Below are 19,834 nucleotides of genomic sequence, written 5' to 3' on the forward strand. Positions count from 1 at the left end.
CCACCCCCATTTCTTTCTGCTATCGTCAAACGACCACGTCCTACTCCTCGACTTCCAAGGAAATGACAACGTGCAACCCAAACATGCTAATCTCACACTCATCAGAGTGGAGGACTGACACACGAGGGATTACGCGTCACCGCAAACAGGATGCGTGTAAATAACAGCAGCATCACACACTGCAGAAACTCACTGCAAAAGATCAGTTCATACAGATAAAGAAACCCCAAAATCTCTGTGAAGTGCCACAGGAATGGAGACATTTGCCTTGAATGGGTATTATTTTGAAGACAACACTGTATATTTAAACAAAACTTGCTGACGTGCCGTTTTGCAGAGAAAGCCGAACTAGAATGAAAAGAGATGCATTATTTGTTACACCTAAAAAATTTTTTTTTAAATTTAAATATATATATATATATATATATATATATATATATATATATATATATATATATATATATATATATATATTTTATAATATCAATTTTTAAGCTAAAAATAAACGTATATAATTATGTATATAATAAAAATTGTAACTCCATTAAACAAATAAAATGTTTGTGATATGCAAAAAAAAATTCATATAAAACTACCCAGAATGGCATAAATGTACAATGGAAATAGTCTTATTTATTTAACACTGCAAAACAAGCAATTACGACAGTGGCACAAATAAACAAACATAAATCCAAGTTCTTTGACTGATTTAAGGATACATCCGTTAGCCTTAGAGTGAAGGAATCGTACTGTCCAAGCAATAATGTGCCCACTAAGGTCTTTCTTTTCCCACCGTAAGAAGTAGGTCTCCATCATCGTCACTGTCCAGTTCTTTATTGCTTATGATACGCAGTGGATTCTTCTGAAGGCACGGATCAAATAGCTCTCTACTGGTTGCTGCTTTCGAGGCGTCTCTTTCCGTATCAGCTGCACACTGATGGTAATAATCTCCCTTGCTCTTTCTCTCTCCCTCTGTGTTACTGCCGCTAATAGAGCGTCTTTCCCGAGGAACATCCTCCTGAATCGTCAGCCCCGCCTCCAGCCTCTCTCCCAGCTCCTCAATCAACCGTCTGGGCTCACGTGGCTCTCCACTGCCAGGCTGGGGCTCAGCACGAAGGAGGGAAGCTTCAGTCACAGCATCTACCTTCAGAGCCTCACAGATAACCTGTGGTTCAAGAGGTCTGAGTCCTGTTTGGTTATTTTCTGTCTTTTCTTCAGGCTGCTCTTCCTCACTCTCTTCCTCATCCTCAGAGTCACTATCACTGCTTGAGTCTTTCTCCTCCTCCTCCTCTTCTTCAGCTTCCTCCTTCACCACAAGTTCAGCAGCTTGTTCGAGTAGCTCCAGCTCCAGGTCTAGATGGTTCTTCTGCAGTTTGGCATTATGTAGAGATTCAGCCAGCGCAAGCACATGTTTGGATCTGGTGAAAAAAAGAAACAACATTCAATTGAGTTTATTAATTAAAAAGATACTTATGACTGGACTTCTGCATTTAAGTGGCTCATTGCCCATACATTAAAGATCGAAAGGTTCATAATACATACTCATATTTATATGATTTTCTTTTCTTCACAAACCGAGATAACTAGCAGTTTAATCCACATTTTTAGAAAAAAATGTGCAAAAATGTTACCTTTAGGAGTACAACTTGTCCCGGTGGCAGTACCCTCAAAAGGACAACCGTGTATCTTACTTACCCATAAAAGTTACAAAGTAGTACTTAGGGGTACATATTACTCCTCGAGTCTAAGGTATTAATGTACTGAAGTCATTTTCTGCTGAAAATCTTGCCCTACACCTTAATTCTCAAACCTTATTTGTACCTAATTCTATACAAATAACTGAAACTTTGAAAGTTGCTCAAGCCACATTTATCATGCTTTTTGTAATTTTTTGAGCTCAGTAGCTCACCACTTATTTTGCATATTAAAGGAACAGCATGAACATTTTGTTAAAGATCTACATTGCCATTCAAATGTTTGCTGTCAGTAAGATTTTATAAAATGTTTTAGAAAGAAGTCTCCAATACTCATCAAGGCTGCATTTATTTGATGAAAAATAATGTAAAAACAGCAATATTTTGAAATTTTTATTTATTTAAATTTATTTTAAAATGTAATTCATTCCAGTGATGGTATAGCTGGTAAAGCTGGTAAAGCTGTTTTCAGCAGCCATTACTCCAGTCTAATCAAATAAAATGGTCACTTATGATCAATTTAATCCATCCTTGCTGAATATATAAGCGGAGTATAAAAAAAGTAAAAAAAAAAAAATGAAAACAAAAAAAACTAAATACAGTACCGACCCACAATTTTGAATGGTGTACCTTTGCGTTCTATTGAAGAAAGAAAAGCATAGAGGTGTAAAACGACATGAAGGTGAGTAAATGATGACAGCATCTTCATACTGGCTGAACAAATCCTTAAATAATTCATTTACAGCCAACATGTTTTTGTGATCCAAAAAAATTGGGTTTGGCAGTCGAGCGAAATGTGACAGTGTATTTTAGTATTCAGTTCACAATACAGATGTCTCCATGGCTACTGTAGGAAGAACTCTAGGACTTCAGCGCATGCTTATCAGCTAGTGGAGAACTCATTTTACAACAGACACTTCACAAGCAGTGATTTAGAGTGATGTAAACATTAACCAGAGAGACTAAACAGCCAATAAATCATCTGAAAAGTATCAACATACAAAGTTTTAACAAGCATAGAAATGATCTGAAGAGAATATAATATATATAGTATTTTTTTTATTTATTATGATTACTACCCAGTTGGACTGATCTTACGTGACTAATGCACAATGAATTTCAGTAGTGTTTTTTAAAATATTTTAATATTAATCTTTTTAATATTCTTTTCTCTTTAACAGTCCTGTGGTATAAATAAATAAATATATATACATATATTTTATTATGATTACTGCCTACACAACCTTTTTTCTTTTTTACTAAGATGGACTGATGTTATGGAAATCATGCAGAAAATATGTAATACATGCAATATTAAACATCTGGATACTACAATAAATACATAAATCTGAGTTTCACTAATATCGCATGCCGCCACAAAGTTCCTCTGGGGATAAACAATATGCGAAGCAACCTGACAAAGCATTCACCAGGAAAAAAATTTATTGCTACAATACACTCAATGCAAAGATCCCAGTACTACAAGGGGCCTCGAGGCATACATTATTCATGTAGCAAATGCGACTGGGTGCTGCCAAAACTCAAGTGGCCACTATTCAGAGTTGCGAGCTGCTCAAATCCTTCATCACCATGGTGATTAGCGAGTGAACGGGGAGGTCATGCTCCCTGACGGTTTAGAGGTCGTGGTCATTCACAAAAAGGATAAAGCATGCAAGTCTGAGCCTCCCCATCTCTATTGACGTGCGTTACCATACTCTGTGCTTCAATTAACCCACCGCTGAGAACCAAGATGCCTCGTTATCACGGCGCAGGCCTAATGATGTCCCGCACCGCCGAAGGACAGGGATTCCTAGCAGGAGAGCAGCGTTGCGGTCTCAGGAGGATACGGTGTACACAACGCTTTAGTCACAAGTATGCTTGGCGCCTTCAGAAAGTGCTTATCTGAGATAAAGAGGCGGTCTGTGATATGTCGAGGAAAAGTCATGGTTAGATGAAGAAGCAAAACCGGTTGGGCACATTTCAGAGACTTTACAAGATAAATTACTCATAAAGGCCTTGAAGGTGATATAAATAATTTTTTGAGAATACCACACATGAAATGTCCTTGTAAATAAATGTAATGTAAATAGGATGTAAGTTTTGTTAACGGGAGCAGCCTGCACTTTTTTTTTTTTTTTAGAAAGCTTAGCTAAACAGAAAGTGCTTGTGAATCATTCAGTAAATCATTAGTGAATGATCAGCAAATATCTGTTGTTTGCTTGACGTACACTGTTTAAAAAAAAAATAATAATTAATACTACTTTTCAGCAATTATGCATTGTTAATCAAAAGTGACAGTAAAGAATAACTTTTTTTATTCAAAGAATCCCATACAATACTGTGCCAGTTTCCACAAAACTATTAAGCAGCACAACTGTTTTCAACATTAATAAGAAATGTCTCTTGAACAGCAAATCAGCTTATTAGATTGATTTCTGGATCGTGTCTTAAGTAAAAAAGTCTTCAACCAGCAAAAGGGGTCAATGTGATTGTTTACAAAATCTTACAAAAATACAAAAATTTTCAGCTTTAAAGAATTTAGCATCCAAGACCTGAAATCATATGACTAGCTTCAAAAGGTATAATAAAAATGAAAAGAGGAGAAGTCCAATGTCTGAAACTAACATTATGTGTCACTTAGAAATTTAGTAGCTTTTAATTTAATTTTTATGGGGGTACTCCCCCCTCCAAACCATTTAAGAGAAATAAATTCTCAAATCACAGCACTTAAGAGTGTTTTTTACATAAATCAAATCAACATCAAAAGTGCTAAAGTTCTCTGAAAAGCACCATGTGCTCTCAGAAGAAGAAAGAAGGTTCATCAAACTATTAGGCACTTTCTGGAGTAATGCGATTGGTGGAAGTCCCGTAGCAGTGGTGGCGGCGCTTCAAACATTTGCCATATTCGTTTTCTCCCCGTGGGAAGTCATTATTGAGTTAGCATTGTAGAGGCTCGCTTGTTTTCTCCGTCTCTATCTCTCCCTCTCCTCCTTCACTTCTGCGGTGAGAGAATGCGCGCTTGCGGTGGAAACAAAGGCCTCTTTTGGGGCAAAGGATAATGTTGTACACAATTCAGTCATTACAATGGCACTGTTGTGGTTCGCCTTAATTAACCAAGAAGGGGCGGCTTTCAAGGTTGGGAGAAGGGGGAAATAAAAACAAGCTTGCCGCAACAAAGACACACTAGAGGCAGCTTGAGAAAATAGTAGAGACCTTTATGTCTAGAGAGACGGGTGAACCTGCAGTAAATTACTCGTCTACTTCAAACAAAGCTCTAGGGCTGTGTCTACATTAAGCTCTTAAGATATACAAATCATGGTATACAAATGAACCTCTGACTTTTCAATTATTCATTTTAAGGCTTAATTTTAACTATGAGTTGGACACATTTCAGTCAAGCCCTTACTACCTTTACATTCACTGATTTTTCATTCAAAATGACTTGCCGTGTATTCTAGGTATACATTTTACAAAATTGTGCCATTGCTTCAATCAGCCCTTTTCAGATTCTGGGGCACTGGAAGGAGAGACAGCACAGTCACTTCTCACACTGACTGTACAAGCCGAAGTGTTCAAATGCCGCTAAACCACACACTGAGAGGGAATATGATCCACTTATCTGTGCAAGCTCTAAAGACCAGGATCACTTTCCTCACACCAGCGGGACACTTCAATCCTCCATCCCTCTCGCTCTCTCTGTCTAAATGCAATCTCGTGGGCTTCTAAACAGAATATCACCAACTATTGTGCATTCACTGCAGGTAAATTCATATTTTTATGTGCTGTAATTATTCACAATTTAAATAAGTAAAAAAATAAAATAATATTATTATGTGATTTTTTTCATAATGCAAATTTAGTTTTTTGTTGAAGAGTAATAATTACCTAATTATCATAAATATCATAAAACTATTAAAATAAAATTATCTAAAAAATACTTAAACATGAATTTAATTCATTATTAAACTATCATTCTTATCATTATTGAAAATCAGTCCTGAGTGGAAAATTCACCTGCTGGTATTTCTACATTGGCATGGGTAGATAAAAACTTGTGTGTGATACTAAGTCCCAAAATTGTCAGTCTAGTCCAACAATATTAATTCCTTTTCATAATCAGAATGCAGTCTTTTCCACATTTCCCCAAACAACACCAAAGCTGATCAGTATGATCAGAAGTAAACCTCTCGAATCGGATGGCGAGCTAGTGAAATGTCAGAGAACAAAACCAAAAAGGTCACTATCAAATTCAAAGCCATCCAAACTGAAGTGACAGCAGTCCTTAATAACCTAAACAGCACTATTAACATGCACACACACCAAACTCAGATATTTTAAGCCTGATTTCCCTCAGTGCTAGAGGGGGATTTCACAATTCACTTAGCTACTAAAGCAAGAAGTGAAAACAGTTTCCCACAATTCTTTACTCTTTCGTGATTTAACACTAATTGACAACACTAACGTCCACTCTGGGGCAACTGACCACAAAGCTTTACGAAACCCCTGACCCATGTTGCCCCTGGAGGCCTCCTTACCCTCAAGCCAGGGGCTCGAGTCCCTGGAGAAAAACACTTGGCTGAGCGTCAATACTGTGACAATGTGTCGTTTCTCAATGTCAGAGAAAGCAACTTTCTCATCCAGTCAAATGATAAACCCTTAAGCTCACCTTTAGCAGGTTGCCATGGTTGCCGTTCGGAATCCGACTGACCCAATTAAGGAGTTTGAACACAAAGGGAAAATGGAAAGCAAGGCTCTGTCAAATAACAGTGCCATTGCACTTAGTGAAACACAGTAAGTTACACCTTATCTTTTCTGTTTTCTGAACTGGGCGAAGAGTCGACTCACTGGAGTGATTCTGAATGCTGGATGGGAGGGGAAGAAACGATAAGAAAATGCCAGTGGTCTCAGTAATCTGGCACCGAATCTCAGAGCTCGGCATCAACGGCACACATTGAACCCACACTCAAATGTGTACCTGAAGTTCATCTGCACTGTCCATAATTGACAACAGAGTTGCTATAAGGTGACTTGTAACAGTTGACAAAAGTATACATTGTATGGAAGTTTTGCAACTTAGCTAATGTCTGTAGGCAAAATTTTGTATGATTTTAGTCTCTCTAGAGCGGAGATCATTCCATACCATATATTTGTTAACACAAATCTGCTTTTCTTTGTCTCCCGCAAGTCTGTAAACCTCTGGATACGAACAAAAGGAAGCAATTTTATTGGTCTGTTTTCATTTTCAAATGTTAAATATTCCTGTTAACGATCAGAAGTTCACTAGAAGTTTGTAAACAAACCAAAATTCTAAACTAAATAAAATAAAAATGCATTTTATTTAATTAATACCAAAAAGATAGAACCTTAGTTTCTATCATTATTTACTCAGCTTCTTGGAAGTTCACAACAAATTCAAATTAAAAATCATTTTATATCGACAAGGACTGTCAAACTCCAACAAGAAAGTCCATAAGACTTCCTATATATCTTCGGAAGATATAACATAGCTTTGTGTAGAGTATATTTGACTATTTTTATGGTGTGTTTTTCTCCATTTTGAAGTTTGACCGTCTGCGATGACTATATAATTAACACTGAATGGAAAAATGCATGTGAAGATTCTTTAAAAATGTAATTTTTTACAGCATGTAGGTTTTGAACACCACGAGGATGAGTAAATCATTACAGAATACTACTTCAATAAATAATTTAGGTGTTATGAGTTCAGCTGAACGAAAGTTTGGATCCTCTGCAATAGCAGATGGATATGGAACAAGTTCCCTGAAACTATTCGAGCCATTCATAAAAGTGATGGCGGCTACTTGTCAGGCATGTTGCCATCAGCATGACAGACCATGAATTCATGGATCCATGTCAGTCAAACAGCCAGAAAGGGGAGCATCCAACTCAATCCACTTTGTTTCACTGTTGATCGGGGGCCCCGTACAGAGATTTAAAATCACACTTGAGGTCTTTAAGGCATCATAAATTTGAGCACGACATTTCTGCAGTTGGGAGGACTTCAAGAGTGAGAACGCCGGTCGGATTGCAGAGAGACAGTATAAATCATGCCCACAGGGGCAGCTTTTATTAATCCCAGCATTCATCATGAGCAGCTGATCGTGTCTGGCTGCCGATAAGATATTTGAGGAGGAACTGCTGCCACAGACGAGCTGGATAACATCTATAATCTAGAGATCTCACAAAGGCTACTTTCACACAGTCAGAGGTTAATTCACTAAACAGTTGTGTCACATTTCACAGCAAAAACCCGCAGGAACAGGGTAGAACAACGATAGAACAATGCACAGAGGAATGAATAGAACAATATAAGGAGGAATGGATGGGTGAAACGATAGAATATACAGATGGATGAATAGAGGTATAATAAAACAATATGCAGATGGATGGATGAATGGATGGAATGATAGAAAAAATATACTGTACAGATGGATAAATGGCTAATTAGATGGACAGAATGATAGAACAATCTATGGATGGATGGATGGAACAATGGAACAATATACAGATGGATGGATGGATGAAACAATAGAACAATATACAGATGGATGAATGGATGGAATCATGGAATAATATATAAATGGGCAGATGAACAGATGAATGATAGAAAAATATACTGTACGGATGGATGGAAGGTTAAATAGATGGATGGAAAAATAGAACATATAGATGGATGGAACAATAGAACAATACGGATGATGGATGGATGAACTGATGGAACGATAGAAAAATAAACTGTATGGATGGCTTAACAGATGGATGGAACTATAGAACAATATACAGATGGACGGATGGATGGAATGATAGAAAAATAAAAACAATATACAGATGGATGGATGGAATAATAGATACAGTTGGGCAAAAAAGTATTTAGTCAGCCACCAATTGTGCAAGTTCTCCCACTTAAAAAGATGAGAGAGGCCTGTAATTTTCATCATAGGTACACTTCAACTATGAGAGGCAGAATGGGGGAAAGAATCCAGGAAATCACATTGTAGGATTTTTAAAGAATTTATTTGCAAATTATGGTGGAAAATAAGTATTTGGTCAATAACAAAAGTTCATCTCAATACTTTGTTGGCAATGACAGAGGTCAAACGTTTTCTGTAAGTCTTCACAAGGTTTTCACACACTGTTGCTGGTATTTTGGCCCATTCCTCCATGCAGATCTCCTCTAGAGCAGTGATGTTTTGGGGCTGTCGCTGGGCAACACGGACTTTCAACTCCCTCCAAAGATTTTCTATAGGGTTGAAATCTGGAGACTGGCTAGGCCACTCCAGAACCTTGAAATGCTTCTTACGAAGCCACTCCTTCGTTAACTGTAACTTGAATGCAATGTAAGTCGCTTTGGTTTCATCTGACCATATGACATTCTCCCAATCCTCTTCTGGATCATCCAAATGCTCTCTAGCAAACTTCAGATGGGCCCGGACATGTACTGGCTTAAGCAGGATTTGAGTCCCTGGCGGCGTAGTGTGTTACTGATGGTAGCCTTTGTTACTTTGGTCCCAGCTCTCTGCAGGTCATTCACTAGGTCCCCCCGTGTGGTTCTGGGATTTTTGCTCACCGTTCTTGTGATCATTTTGACCCGACGGGGTGAGATCTTGCGTGGAGCCCCAGATCGAGGGAGATTATCAGTGGTCTTGTATGTCTTCCATTTTCTAATAATTGCTCCCACAGTTGATTTCTTCACACCAAGCTGCTTGCCTATTGCAGATTCAGTCTTCCCAGCCTGGTGCAGGTCTACAATTTTGTTTCTGGTGTCCTTCCACAGCTCTTTGGTCTTGGCCATAGTGGAGTTTGGCGTGTGACTGTTTGAGGTTGTGGACAGGTGTCTTTTATACTGATAACGAGTTCAAACAGGTGCCATTAATACAGGTAACGAGCGGAGGACAGAGGAGCCTCTTAGGGTGCTTTCAGACCTGTAGATCGTTTGCTTTGTTCCGAAACAGGGATTAATTTGTTACATTGTTGCATTTTCTTCTTGGTTCGGTTCGCTTTCACACGGCAACATTGCAAAGCGTACCAAACTATGTTTATGCAAGTCACATGTGAGTCTTATTGGTCAGAGTTCACTTGTTTACGTTCCTCTGCGTCATTCATCAAGATGGATGGCAAGTTTGCTCCGCGGCCTTATTGCGGCTTTATAGCTGTCCTGGCAAACACAAAACGAATGTAGCTGTCATTCCTCTCTAATATATCTATCTATATATAATTATATTTTCACTATAATATATATAGATATAGTGAAAATATAATTATATATATATCTGTAAATGCAAGTGAGATATATATAATGCAGTTACAGCCAGAGGGAATCGAGGCTTCGTCAGGACAGCATTCTTGTAATGCGCGGAGAAGAGTAATTAATTACACAACATTTTAATATGAAAAGGTGCTCTTTGGTTTTCAACTGCAATAACAAATATTCTCACTAACAAAATCAAAGTTTCTCACAAATTCTCACTTGCATTCGCAAAATAATTTGTTACATTTATATAGCGCTTTTTTTTCTCTTTTCATTTTACATTATTGACACACTATTTTCCTTTTTTGATATTGTGCAGTTGCTGAGACAATTTACATTGTAAAAAGCACCATATAAATAAAGGTGACATGACTTGGCTTTTCTGGGTACTCAAAGCGCTTGACTGCTAGACACAAAAGACACTGACTGCTGCTTTTTATATAACATATTTCCCGTTATGAAATATGATACCGCTTGGTTCGTTGGGTCGGATTGCTTTCTCACCACAAACGAACCGTTCCAGGGTTCGTTTGAAAGCTCTTCAAGGAGGTCTCGGTACGCTTGTTTGGTCCGCTTTTGGTGCGGACCCGAGTGCGATTGCTGCTTTCTCACCTGCCCAAACGAACCGCACCAAGAGGGAAAACGAACTCTAGTGCGATTCAACCGAACTAAATGAGGCAGGTGTGAAAGCACCCTTAAAGAAGAAGTTACAGGTCTGTGAGAGCCAGAAATCTTGCTTGTTTGTAGGTGACCAAATACTTATTTTACAGAGGAATTTTCCAATTAATTCATTCAAAATCCTACAATGTGATTTCCTGGATTCTTTCCCCCCATTCTGTCTCTCATAGTTGAAGTGTACCTATGATGAAAATTACAGGCCTCTCTCATCTTTTTAAGTGGGAGAACTTGCACAATTGGTGGCTGACTAAATACTTTTTTGCCCAACTGTAGATAGATAGATTTTGCCCAGCCCTGCTGTGAACATATGGATGGAAGAATGGATGGATGGATGGAATGATAGAAAAATAGAACAATATATGGAGGATTGATAGATGAACAGATGGAACGATAGAAAAATATACTGTATGGATGATGGATGGCTAAATAGATGGATGGAACAATAGAACAATATACAGATGGATGGATGGATGGAATGATAGAAAAATAAAAACAACATACGGATGGATGGAATGATAGAAAAATAAAAACAATATACAGATGAATGGAATAATAGAAAAATATACAGATGGATGGATGGATTGAGGGAATGATACAACAATATGCAATAGACAGATTTTGCCCAGCCTTGCTGTGAACTTAACGACAGTTTAGCATTCTAAAAAAAGACTGACAAGCGCATTCTGCCGCTGTGTGAACGCAGCCAAAGATAACTTGCTCAGATAACTGGATTGGGGCATCCTTCTGGGAGGATTTTTTGGGAAGAGAGAATTGTTTAAATAATCTGACAGAGGATATGTCAGATGTTGAAAATGCTGTCACAACAAACCTGCTATGATAACAGGGAGTTGTCTACACAAACCAGAGCAGTGGGGATTTGATCAAACGCTCCAGCACTTAAAAGGAGGAGCAAGTCTCCTGCAATCATTTCCCATGACAAGAGGGGCTTTGTCTGAACTCAAAGGAAAAGTTTGCACCAGTGTATCAAGACAACTAAATATACTCTAAAAGGATGCAAACTGGAAATCAATTTTCAGCGTGATGTTGAGAGATGTCAAATGCCTCAATGCAAGTATGACTAAGATACATCAGCGGCACTAGAGTGCGGTCACAGATCCTGCAAGCCGTGCCTTTCAACAGCTCTACAGTCTGCTTTTCTTTTGTTCTGTTCAATAAAGCACAGAAGAAGGAGAGGAACACAAGCATTCATTCACAGGTCAATGCTACTGATGCCTCAGATGATGTATTTAGTGATCGATGGAGAACAAGATGCACAGTCACCCTAAGGACACTTTTTAATATTTTATGTTTATTTTATTTAAAGAAGAAGAGGAGAGAATAAAGCCCTGATAGTGCTTTGCCTAATTTGTCTTTTTAACTCAGCGGCCCAGCAGACGCGATTAAGCTTTCCAACACATTGATGGTGGAACTGTGCAGTTCTCTGAGGACCACGGACAAAGAGTCTCTGTACCTACCTCCGTCTCTCTCCCTCATTTTCTCCCTTTGTCTCATTGAGAAAACAGGCACATTTAAACTCTGCCATTTTACACATCCATTATTAATTAGCTGTCAAGGCTGCGTTCTTGCCAGAAAATCTACACTTTGGCAAAACATAGGACTGAAAAATTTCAGCATAATCCCCACAGGACATTTATTGAGTCTGGGCACTGGGCCTACAACTTCAGATGCACATTTTTCAACTGGACTCTTTATAGACAAGCATACAACTTTAGCTGAACACCAGCCGGGAAGCAGAGTATATCTCATTACTGAATTATGCACCGGCTGTAGTTTTCATTTAAAACGTGGAAGTGATTACAAAAAATGGCGAGCAGAAATCATGATTGCAATAACATTCATCACGAATCACGTTCAAGCACTGTGGTTCTGTTTAACCACCAGAGACTGAACTAAAACAAAAATGATCAAATGGATAGTTTGGACACCTAACTTCATCATCTTTGTCACACTGTCATACTATTGTTTATTGATTTTGCATTGTGGAGTCTGGAGCATCTCATCTCTCTTTCACACAAGGTGCGAAATGCGACTTGGACATGATTTTGTAAGATTTAGACCCCTTACCCCTGGTAAAATCACCGTAACACCCATCTCGTGTGGCTTACTGCTTTAATGAACCGATGATTTAGCTTTCAGAAGGGATTAATGAAACTGGTATGATAAGCAGACAATCAGATCTTGGACACACTTAATTTAAGGTTGGCTGATTTAGGCGACATTGTACTGGACTGAACATACTTGACCCTCTGGATCCAGATGCAGTAGTCTGTGATGTAGAGGTCATTGAGGATATAGGCTGGATCATTCTCTCGGAAGATCTTATGGATGGTCAGCAGACACTTCAGGACACAAGACTTCCCTGTGACAAAGGAAACAAGCAGTAAATAAGCCTTTTTCTTGTTTTAAGCATAAATTCAAAGGGGTCATATGATGCTTTTTTAAAGACCATTATTTTGTGCATTTGGTGTAACAGAATATGTTGGCATGCTTTAATGTTCAAAAAATGCATTATTTTTCAAATACTGTACATTATTGTAGGTCCTCTATGCCCCGCATCTCTCAAATGCGTCGTTTTCTACAAAGTCCCTCCTTCAGACAAGCGCAGTCTGCTCTGATTGGCCAACTGGCACAGTGCATTGTGATTGGCCGAACACCGCAAGCACTCGTCAGAAATGTAACGCCCCTTACCATAATCGCAAGCTTAATCTTTCAAAATAAATGTAAAAGGCAGTTAATAATGTCCTTAGTTTTACCATCAGTTCAAGCTCGAGAGGGGAACAGAGTTGCGCGACAGACACAGTGATGGAGCTCGTATGTGTTTGCACACAAGCCGCGATCAAGACAGCTGACTCAACTGTGATGTGACCCTGTCTCTCTCTCTCACACACACACACACACACACGACACGCAAAACTCTGCATTTGAACAGTCACTAGCAAATACTTAAACTAATAACAAAACATACTTACAGGAGCTGATTCAGAAGCGCCAGATTGTCATAGCAAAGTCAGAATTACCTCCTCTCCTAGGTTCATGAAACGGTCGTCCATAAAATACGTTGCTGTAAGTAATGTTAATGATTCCTAAATGGATCTATATTCGGAAGGCCAAATAAAGAAACACACAGTGTCTCCCTGACATGGCTGCATCAACCCTGCTGCGGTTACTGAAACCACGCCTTCTTTCTTTGCGTGAATATGAGGACAGCATTATGCAAATATTTCCACATCGTGACATAGACATGTGGGGGCGTGTTTGAATGAGCCGTTTTAGGGGGCGTGGCAGAGTCTTAACTTTGATAAAGAATATCTCTTTGGTTTTGAGACTTTAGTCTTTGTAACTTCAGGGATCTTATCTATGCACGATCAGCTTGTAACACTGCAAAGAGAAAGGAAAACTTGAAATTGCATCATATGACCCCTTTAAGAAAAGTTAGTGAGGCTTATGCTTAAACCAATGGGGTAACAAAATTCTCTGAAAACAGTTTGATATAAATGGAAATAGCAAATGTGTGTTATTTTAAGGATTCTTGGATTTTTGTAACCAGAAAACAAGACAAAAATACAGATAAAAGCAAGCCAATACAGCTTATTTTAGCAGCCAAGACAGCTTATTTTGTGATCAACTGTGCAACTTTTGTGCAAAAGGGGAAACTGTGCTGAGCCGATGCTTTTTGAGCACTCAAGAAGATGATTGTATTTTCTATTCTGGCAGATGCTTCCACAACATACAAAACACACCCACAAACACCTTAAGGGCACTGTGCCACAGCGATGATATTTGTTGTCATAACACCCATCTCCCAAATAAGGTGCAAAAATATCCCCTCAGCGCAATGCAACGGGCTCAGTCATGAAACGAAAGAAGGGCCGAGAGGATTCTCGAGCCGCCCACAGAATAGCCTGGCAGCCGGTAGAGACATTCCAACCGCCTCAGAAAACAAACCGTGCACTCGCACCGAGGAAAGCCTTACACAAACATTTGGTTCCCATTTAAGCTGGAGCTCTTACTCGGAGAAGCCGTCGTGGCTTCCAGCTTCAGGACAAGCGAGAAAAACTCCAGGAACTTGAACCGTACTCTGTCTTTCCCCATTCTTCCTCTCTCTCTCTGACCTCCATCCATCTATAATTGAAGGGTTTTCTACTTTTCTTCACTGCTCCCTGGGAGAGTGGAGGAAAAGTAAGCTTTGGATTCTTCCGAAGACCAGCTGTGGGACTGTGTGGTGCAGTGTGTGCTGGGTTTAGATTGCATGTTGAGCCAGTTAATCATGTGCTGCAATCAGGCATCTCGGGGGAAGAAGTTGAGGAGAGGAGAGTAAAGAAGAGAGAGAAGAGGAATGGGGTGACAAGGTTAGATTCAGGCTCTGGAAGTACAGATGGTGAAGGTCCACGGGGTGCCAATATTTAAAAGGACTATCTCACGAAGCCTGTCTAAAAAACATGCCTGGGTCATATTTCACCAAAATGTCAAAAGAAAGAAAATGAAACCCATTTTTATGGACATCAAAGGTGAGCTTTTTATTTAAAAAATAAATCGTCAAGGGCATGAATCATCAATCATCTGAGCCTGAAATGTGGTTCTATTTCCATTTCAGACTTTTAAGAGCACAACAAAGAGATTCAGTCATTGGTAAAACTTGTAATATAACAATGATATATATGTGATTATCATGTTGCTTGCACAGCATAATATTTTATTATAATACACAGCTACTTTCTGAGTGGAGAAAGTTTTTTTATTCTTTTAATAACAAAATTTCATGACAGTATAATTGTGTTTATTTGTCATGAAAATCATGTAAAAATGCAAAACAAATAACAGGTCCAGCAAACAGACATTTTTTTCTTTGATTCTGGCATGAAATATGACCTGGATATGTAGCCTCAAACCACCAATTTATTAATCATACAAAACTGTGACACTGACTGCTAGCTGTATGGAAAATCCTTACATGACTGAACAAAGCAGCTAACATCGAGAAACAGCTGCAAAAATTACATTCAAGAACATTGACATCAAATTACGCTGCCTCAAATGGCCTACATCTATCATCGTGAATTCTGCAATGTACTTCTTAAGATTGATCACGTTGGGTTAGAGATGACAATTCCTGCAGAGCAAAACAATGAATCTCAATAAGCTACAATGGAACTTGGCAAAAAGAAAAAAAGTCAAGCTCTGACTAATGTGAAAGGGTTTTTAAAATGCCATGAAAATGAACCTGCTTCCAAATCAAAACAACTACGCCAAATAAAACATAATGAAACAATTATAATGTATAATTTATCAAATTGATTGATTAAATTGATAAAACATGACAATAATTTTTTTTTATAATGTTACAAACTATTTCTATTTCTTGTTTTCTAGTCAAAGAATGCTTTAAAAAGATCCATCATGGCTTGCACAAAAATATTAAGCTGTTTTGAACATACGATAATAATAAATCTTTCTTAAGCACCAAATCAGTCAAAATGATTTCTGATGGATCAGGTGACACTGAAGACTACAGTTTTGACTGCTGAAAATTCAATTTTACATCACAGAAATAAAATCCCATCTTAAAATATACAGTTATATTAAATTCCATCTGTACATACATTTTTATGAAGGGGTATTTACACCAGCAATTAAGCTTAGTATATATAGAAATATATGTGGGGTATTTAACACGGGGCTATGGAGGTAGCTACAACAAAAAGTTGGGAAGCACTGCTCTAACTGGCAAGCTGATACCAATGCAGAGCAAAACAAGCGGAAACTGAATCCAAGCTATGCAGTTAAATGAAATGCAGGCAAGCCTCTGAAAGTTCAGATTATATACGAGCGTTTATATTTGCCCACAGTGCATCTTCTAGGCCGTTACCCAGTCTCCCTCCTCAAAGTCCTTGAGGGCCCGCTGGCTTTAGGAGGATCTCTCGGAGAACAACCAGACAAGCTGCCAGAGGGCTGTTCAAATATTTACCCCTGGATAGCATTTCCATCATGACTTTACTCGTGCAGCATCATTAATGGGTTTGTTTTCCTACTAACTACAACTGTTTGCTTTCACTGCTGCTCACTGCAAAGTGCCTCAAATTAGAGTACACACACATCAGACACACACCTCCATTCATGTACCGCTGACAAATTAATTACCCAGGAGTCACGGTGTGACAGGGCAGTCTGCTTTCCAAGGGTAGTCACACCGCTGTTACCGTTCATTAAAGGGGAGCCTTATTGCATGTGGGGCTTTGATGGTTGAAAATCTACAAATTGTAGACTGGACTAAAATGTCACAGACTCTGTGTGAAAATATACGCCAGAGAGCAGATTACAACTCAGCGGTGTGTTTACAAATCTGTACCTTGAGGACAAGACATTTAAAAACCTCTAAGGGCAGGCAATTTTTCTGAAATACAATTTCAACTCCATTATGGAGTGTTCCGCATTGACAGTGATTTAATTTCAGGAGATCACTAAGTCGCTGCACTGCTGGTCGTTAGCAGGTGTTTCTACATAGTTGATCAGGCAGATCACAGGGGCGCTCTTCCATTGTTTGTTACTGCTCATTTGCATAGAGTTCAACATTAATAACTGCACCTCTAACTGTCACATCCAAAACCAAACTACACTGGAAATTAAACTTCCACTGTCAGTGTAAACAGTATTTCATTCAGTGCCATGGTCCACTGAATTGTTCCTCATGGATCAATGGAGCATTAAAGGGCACTATTATGTAAAATCCACTTTTACGTGGTGGACATAAAGGTGTGTTGGCAGTGTGTGAACACAACCACCCAACAATGATAACCCAATCACCCCCCCCACTCATTTTAAATCTGCATTATACCAAATCAGTCTCACTAGGCCCGTTTTGATTCTCTAAGCAATGTGACGTCACATTGCATAGGACCCAGCCACGGCGGCTGATTGACAGCCCTGCATTGCCATAGTTACCGCCCTCAGCGGTTGTATGCTATCCTCCATTTTCTTTGAGCAGCTGTAACGTCAGCACTGTATCACAAGCAATCCTGGTGTTCTGTGTTTGGATGTAAGACTGAACATCAGAGTCTTCATTTCTCCCAACATTGGCCACTAAGGACACAGCAGATTACTTCTATTTCTCAAGGTAATGCGCCTCGAAATCTACCTAAATTCGTTTATGTCTGTGCAAATCATTTCACTCCAGACTGCTTTGTGAATGTCATGTTGTTACAGTGCTTAGCGTTATAACCGTATTTGTGTGCGGACATTATCGAAGTACTTTAATTCATCAGTGAGAGTTTGAGAGATTAGTTTGCGCCGCGCTGTCCGTTCGGTAGATGGCAGGTCAGTGCGGTGCGAGCTCTGTAACATCGCGCTGTTTCTTCCCAATTTCAGTGCATTTGGCTTCCTATACGTATGACTAAATACCGATTCTCTCGCTCTGTCATGTTGTTTCTACCAGCTGTTTATTGCTGTACATATGCAAAGCAGAGAGACATATACACTACGCCCTCTTCTGGAGAAGGGGTGGGAATATGCAGCTCATTTGCATTTAAAGTGATACAAACCAAAACAGCTCTTTTTTAGACACCCCCCAAAAGTGATATTTTCCAGATGTTTGATCTGTGGGGTATTTTGAGTTGAAACTTCATAGACACATTCTGGGGACACCCAAGACCAATATTACATCTTGTAAAAAGGGGCATAATAGGTTCCCTTTAACTATATATCTAAATGTATGCATGTCTTTTATTATCATCAACATCCAGTTTTCAAATGCCTTATAAATATAGCCTTATAAAGATAAGCATGACATTTCTAAGCACTCAACCTAATGTGACAGTTTTTGCAAGTGTAACAATATTCAGTATGAAATAATAGAGCGGGACTTCAGTTTATCCACCTTTATATGATTGGATCATTTGCTTGATTGGGCTACTGATTAGTCTGATAGAGAGTGTTGTTGCATTCTGTTCAACTTATGCAAGACAACTAACATGAAATGTGACTTATGTTATACTTTGTTGTAAGGTTCTCTTTAGTTAAACTGTTTCTGAGGCAAGAAAATTTCACATTTTGAATTTCAAGAAAATTTCACATTTTAGTTGATCTGGTATTTAGAGTCAACATGAAATCAAAACTAACGGTCCTTTCTTAATACATTCCTAATCTCACTGTGATAGAGAGGTGGAGCATTTTCCTATGAAAAAAAAAAATCATATTTGTAATTTTCCATTAAAGAATAGGTATTTGGCCCACTTCTGAAAAGATTTTCCGGCTAATATCACCAAGTCCCCTTTCTTCACTGAATAACCTTTTATGGGCCTAAAATGGATTGAAAAACTGTTTCACTGCCTTTATGGAATCTTCCATGAGTACATTTTTTTTTGTCAGCGGAGGAAGTTGTCAGTACCTAACATGAACCTGTGATCGGTGAGGTGTGATTTTGCTTATCTAATCTTGTTCTGTCATCTAGTCTCTCTTCTGACTTAACTTCGCAATCAATCATACCCTGCTAATCCCAAATCTAACAAAGCCTGTAATTGCAGTTATTTATGAGCGCTAAAATCAACGTGTTGGATAATTTCCCCACACACACACGAAAACGTGTTTACACAGCGCTTCTGTCTCTCCTACAGATGGCTTCTTTGATTTAAAGGTTGCTCCTCTCTCAGAGATATCAAAGCCAACAGTGTCTAGTCTGCAGAATTGCTGATTTCTTCAGAAGTGAGGAGACATCCCTCTCGGATTCCCTCGTTCTTAACCTCCCTCCCACTTACGCTGACAGAACAGCAAGACTAAGCACACCAAGACATGACCAATCTGTTGACTTTCCTGTCATGGAAAACGTCTCTTACCAAAGCACCCCGCTGTTCAGGGAGGGTTGGTGAGTGTCATGTTAAATTTGGTCCCGAGTGCGCAGCTCTGTCTGCTGTGGGTAAATATCGGTTGCCTGTCAAGCTCTTGTTCTCATTAGTCCCTTAAAGTCAACATGAAATAGCATTCGCAGCTCACACTTCCGTAAAGTGACGTATTTCTTATTAACCAAAAAAAAAAAAACAGTAAAAATATCTAAATATCCCTAAAATCAGATAAATTAACTTGAGAATAAGATTTAAGACTTGTTTTGAATAGTTTTATATTTTAATCCTATATTTCCAATTTTGAAGTTAGTTTTTATTAAATACATAATGAAATGGATTAA

The 19,834-nt window shown here is 38.7% G+C and overlaps 1 protein-coding gene across 2 annotated transcripts in view; it reads right to left on the reverse strand.

Annotated features, from left to right (window-relative positions):
* Positions 1-613: 613 nt before the first annotated feature.
* The window catches only part of LOC306844991 (protein SHQ1 homolog), a 39,187-nt gene continuing 19,966 nt past the window's right edge, over positions 614-19,834 (reverse strand). For both annotated transcript variants that reach the window (XM_079377468.1, XM_079377469.1), the window contains 2 exons: positions 12,901-13,021; positions 614-1,418 (listed from right to left, as the gene is read on the reverse strand). In XM_079377468.1, the coding sequence (XP_079233594.1) occupies positions 773-1,418; positions 12,901-13,021 (767 nt within the window). In that variant the 3' untranslated portion in view covers positions 614-772. The remainder of the gene's footprint in view (positions 1,419-12,900; positions 13,022-19,834) is intronic.

Source organism: Barbus barbus (assembly GCF_936440315.1).
Source record: "Barbus barbus genome assembly, chromosome: 25".
Lineage (NCBI taxonomy): Eukaryota > Metazoa > Chordata > Actinopteri > Cypriniformes > Cyprinidae > Barbus > Barbus barbus.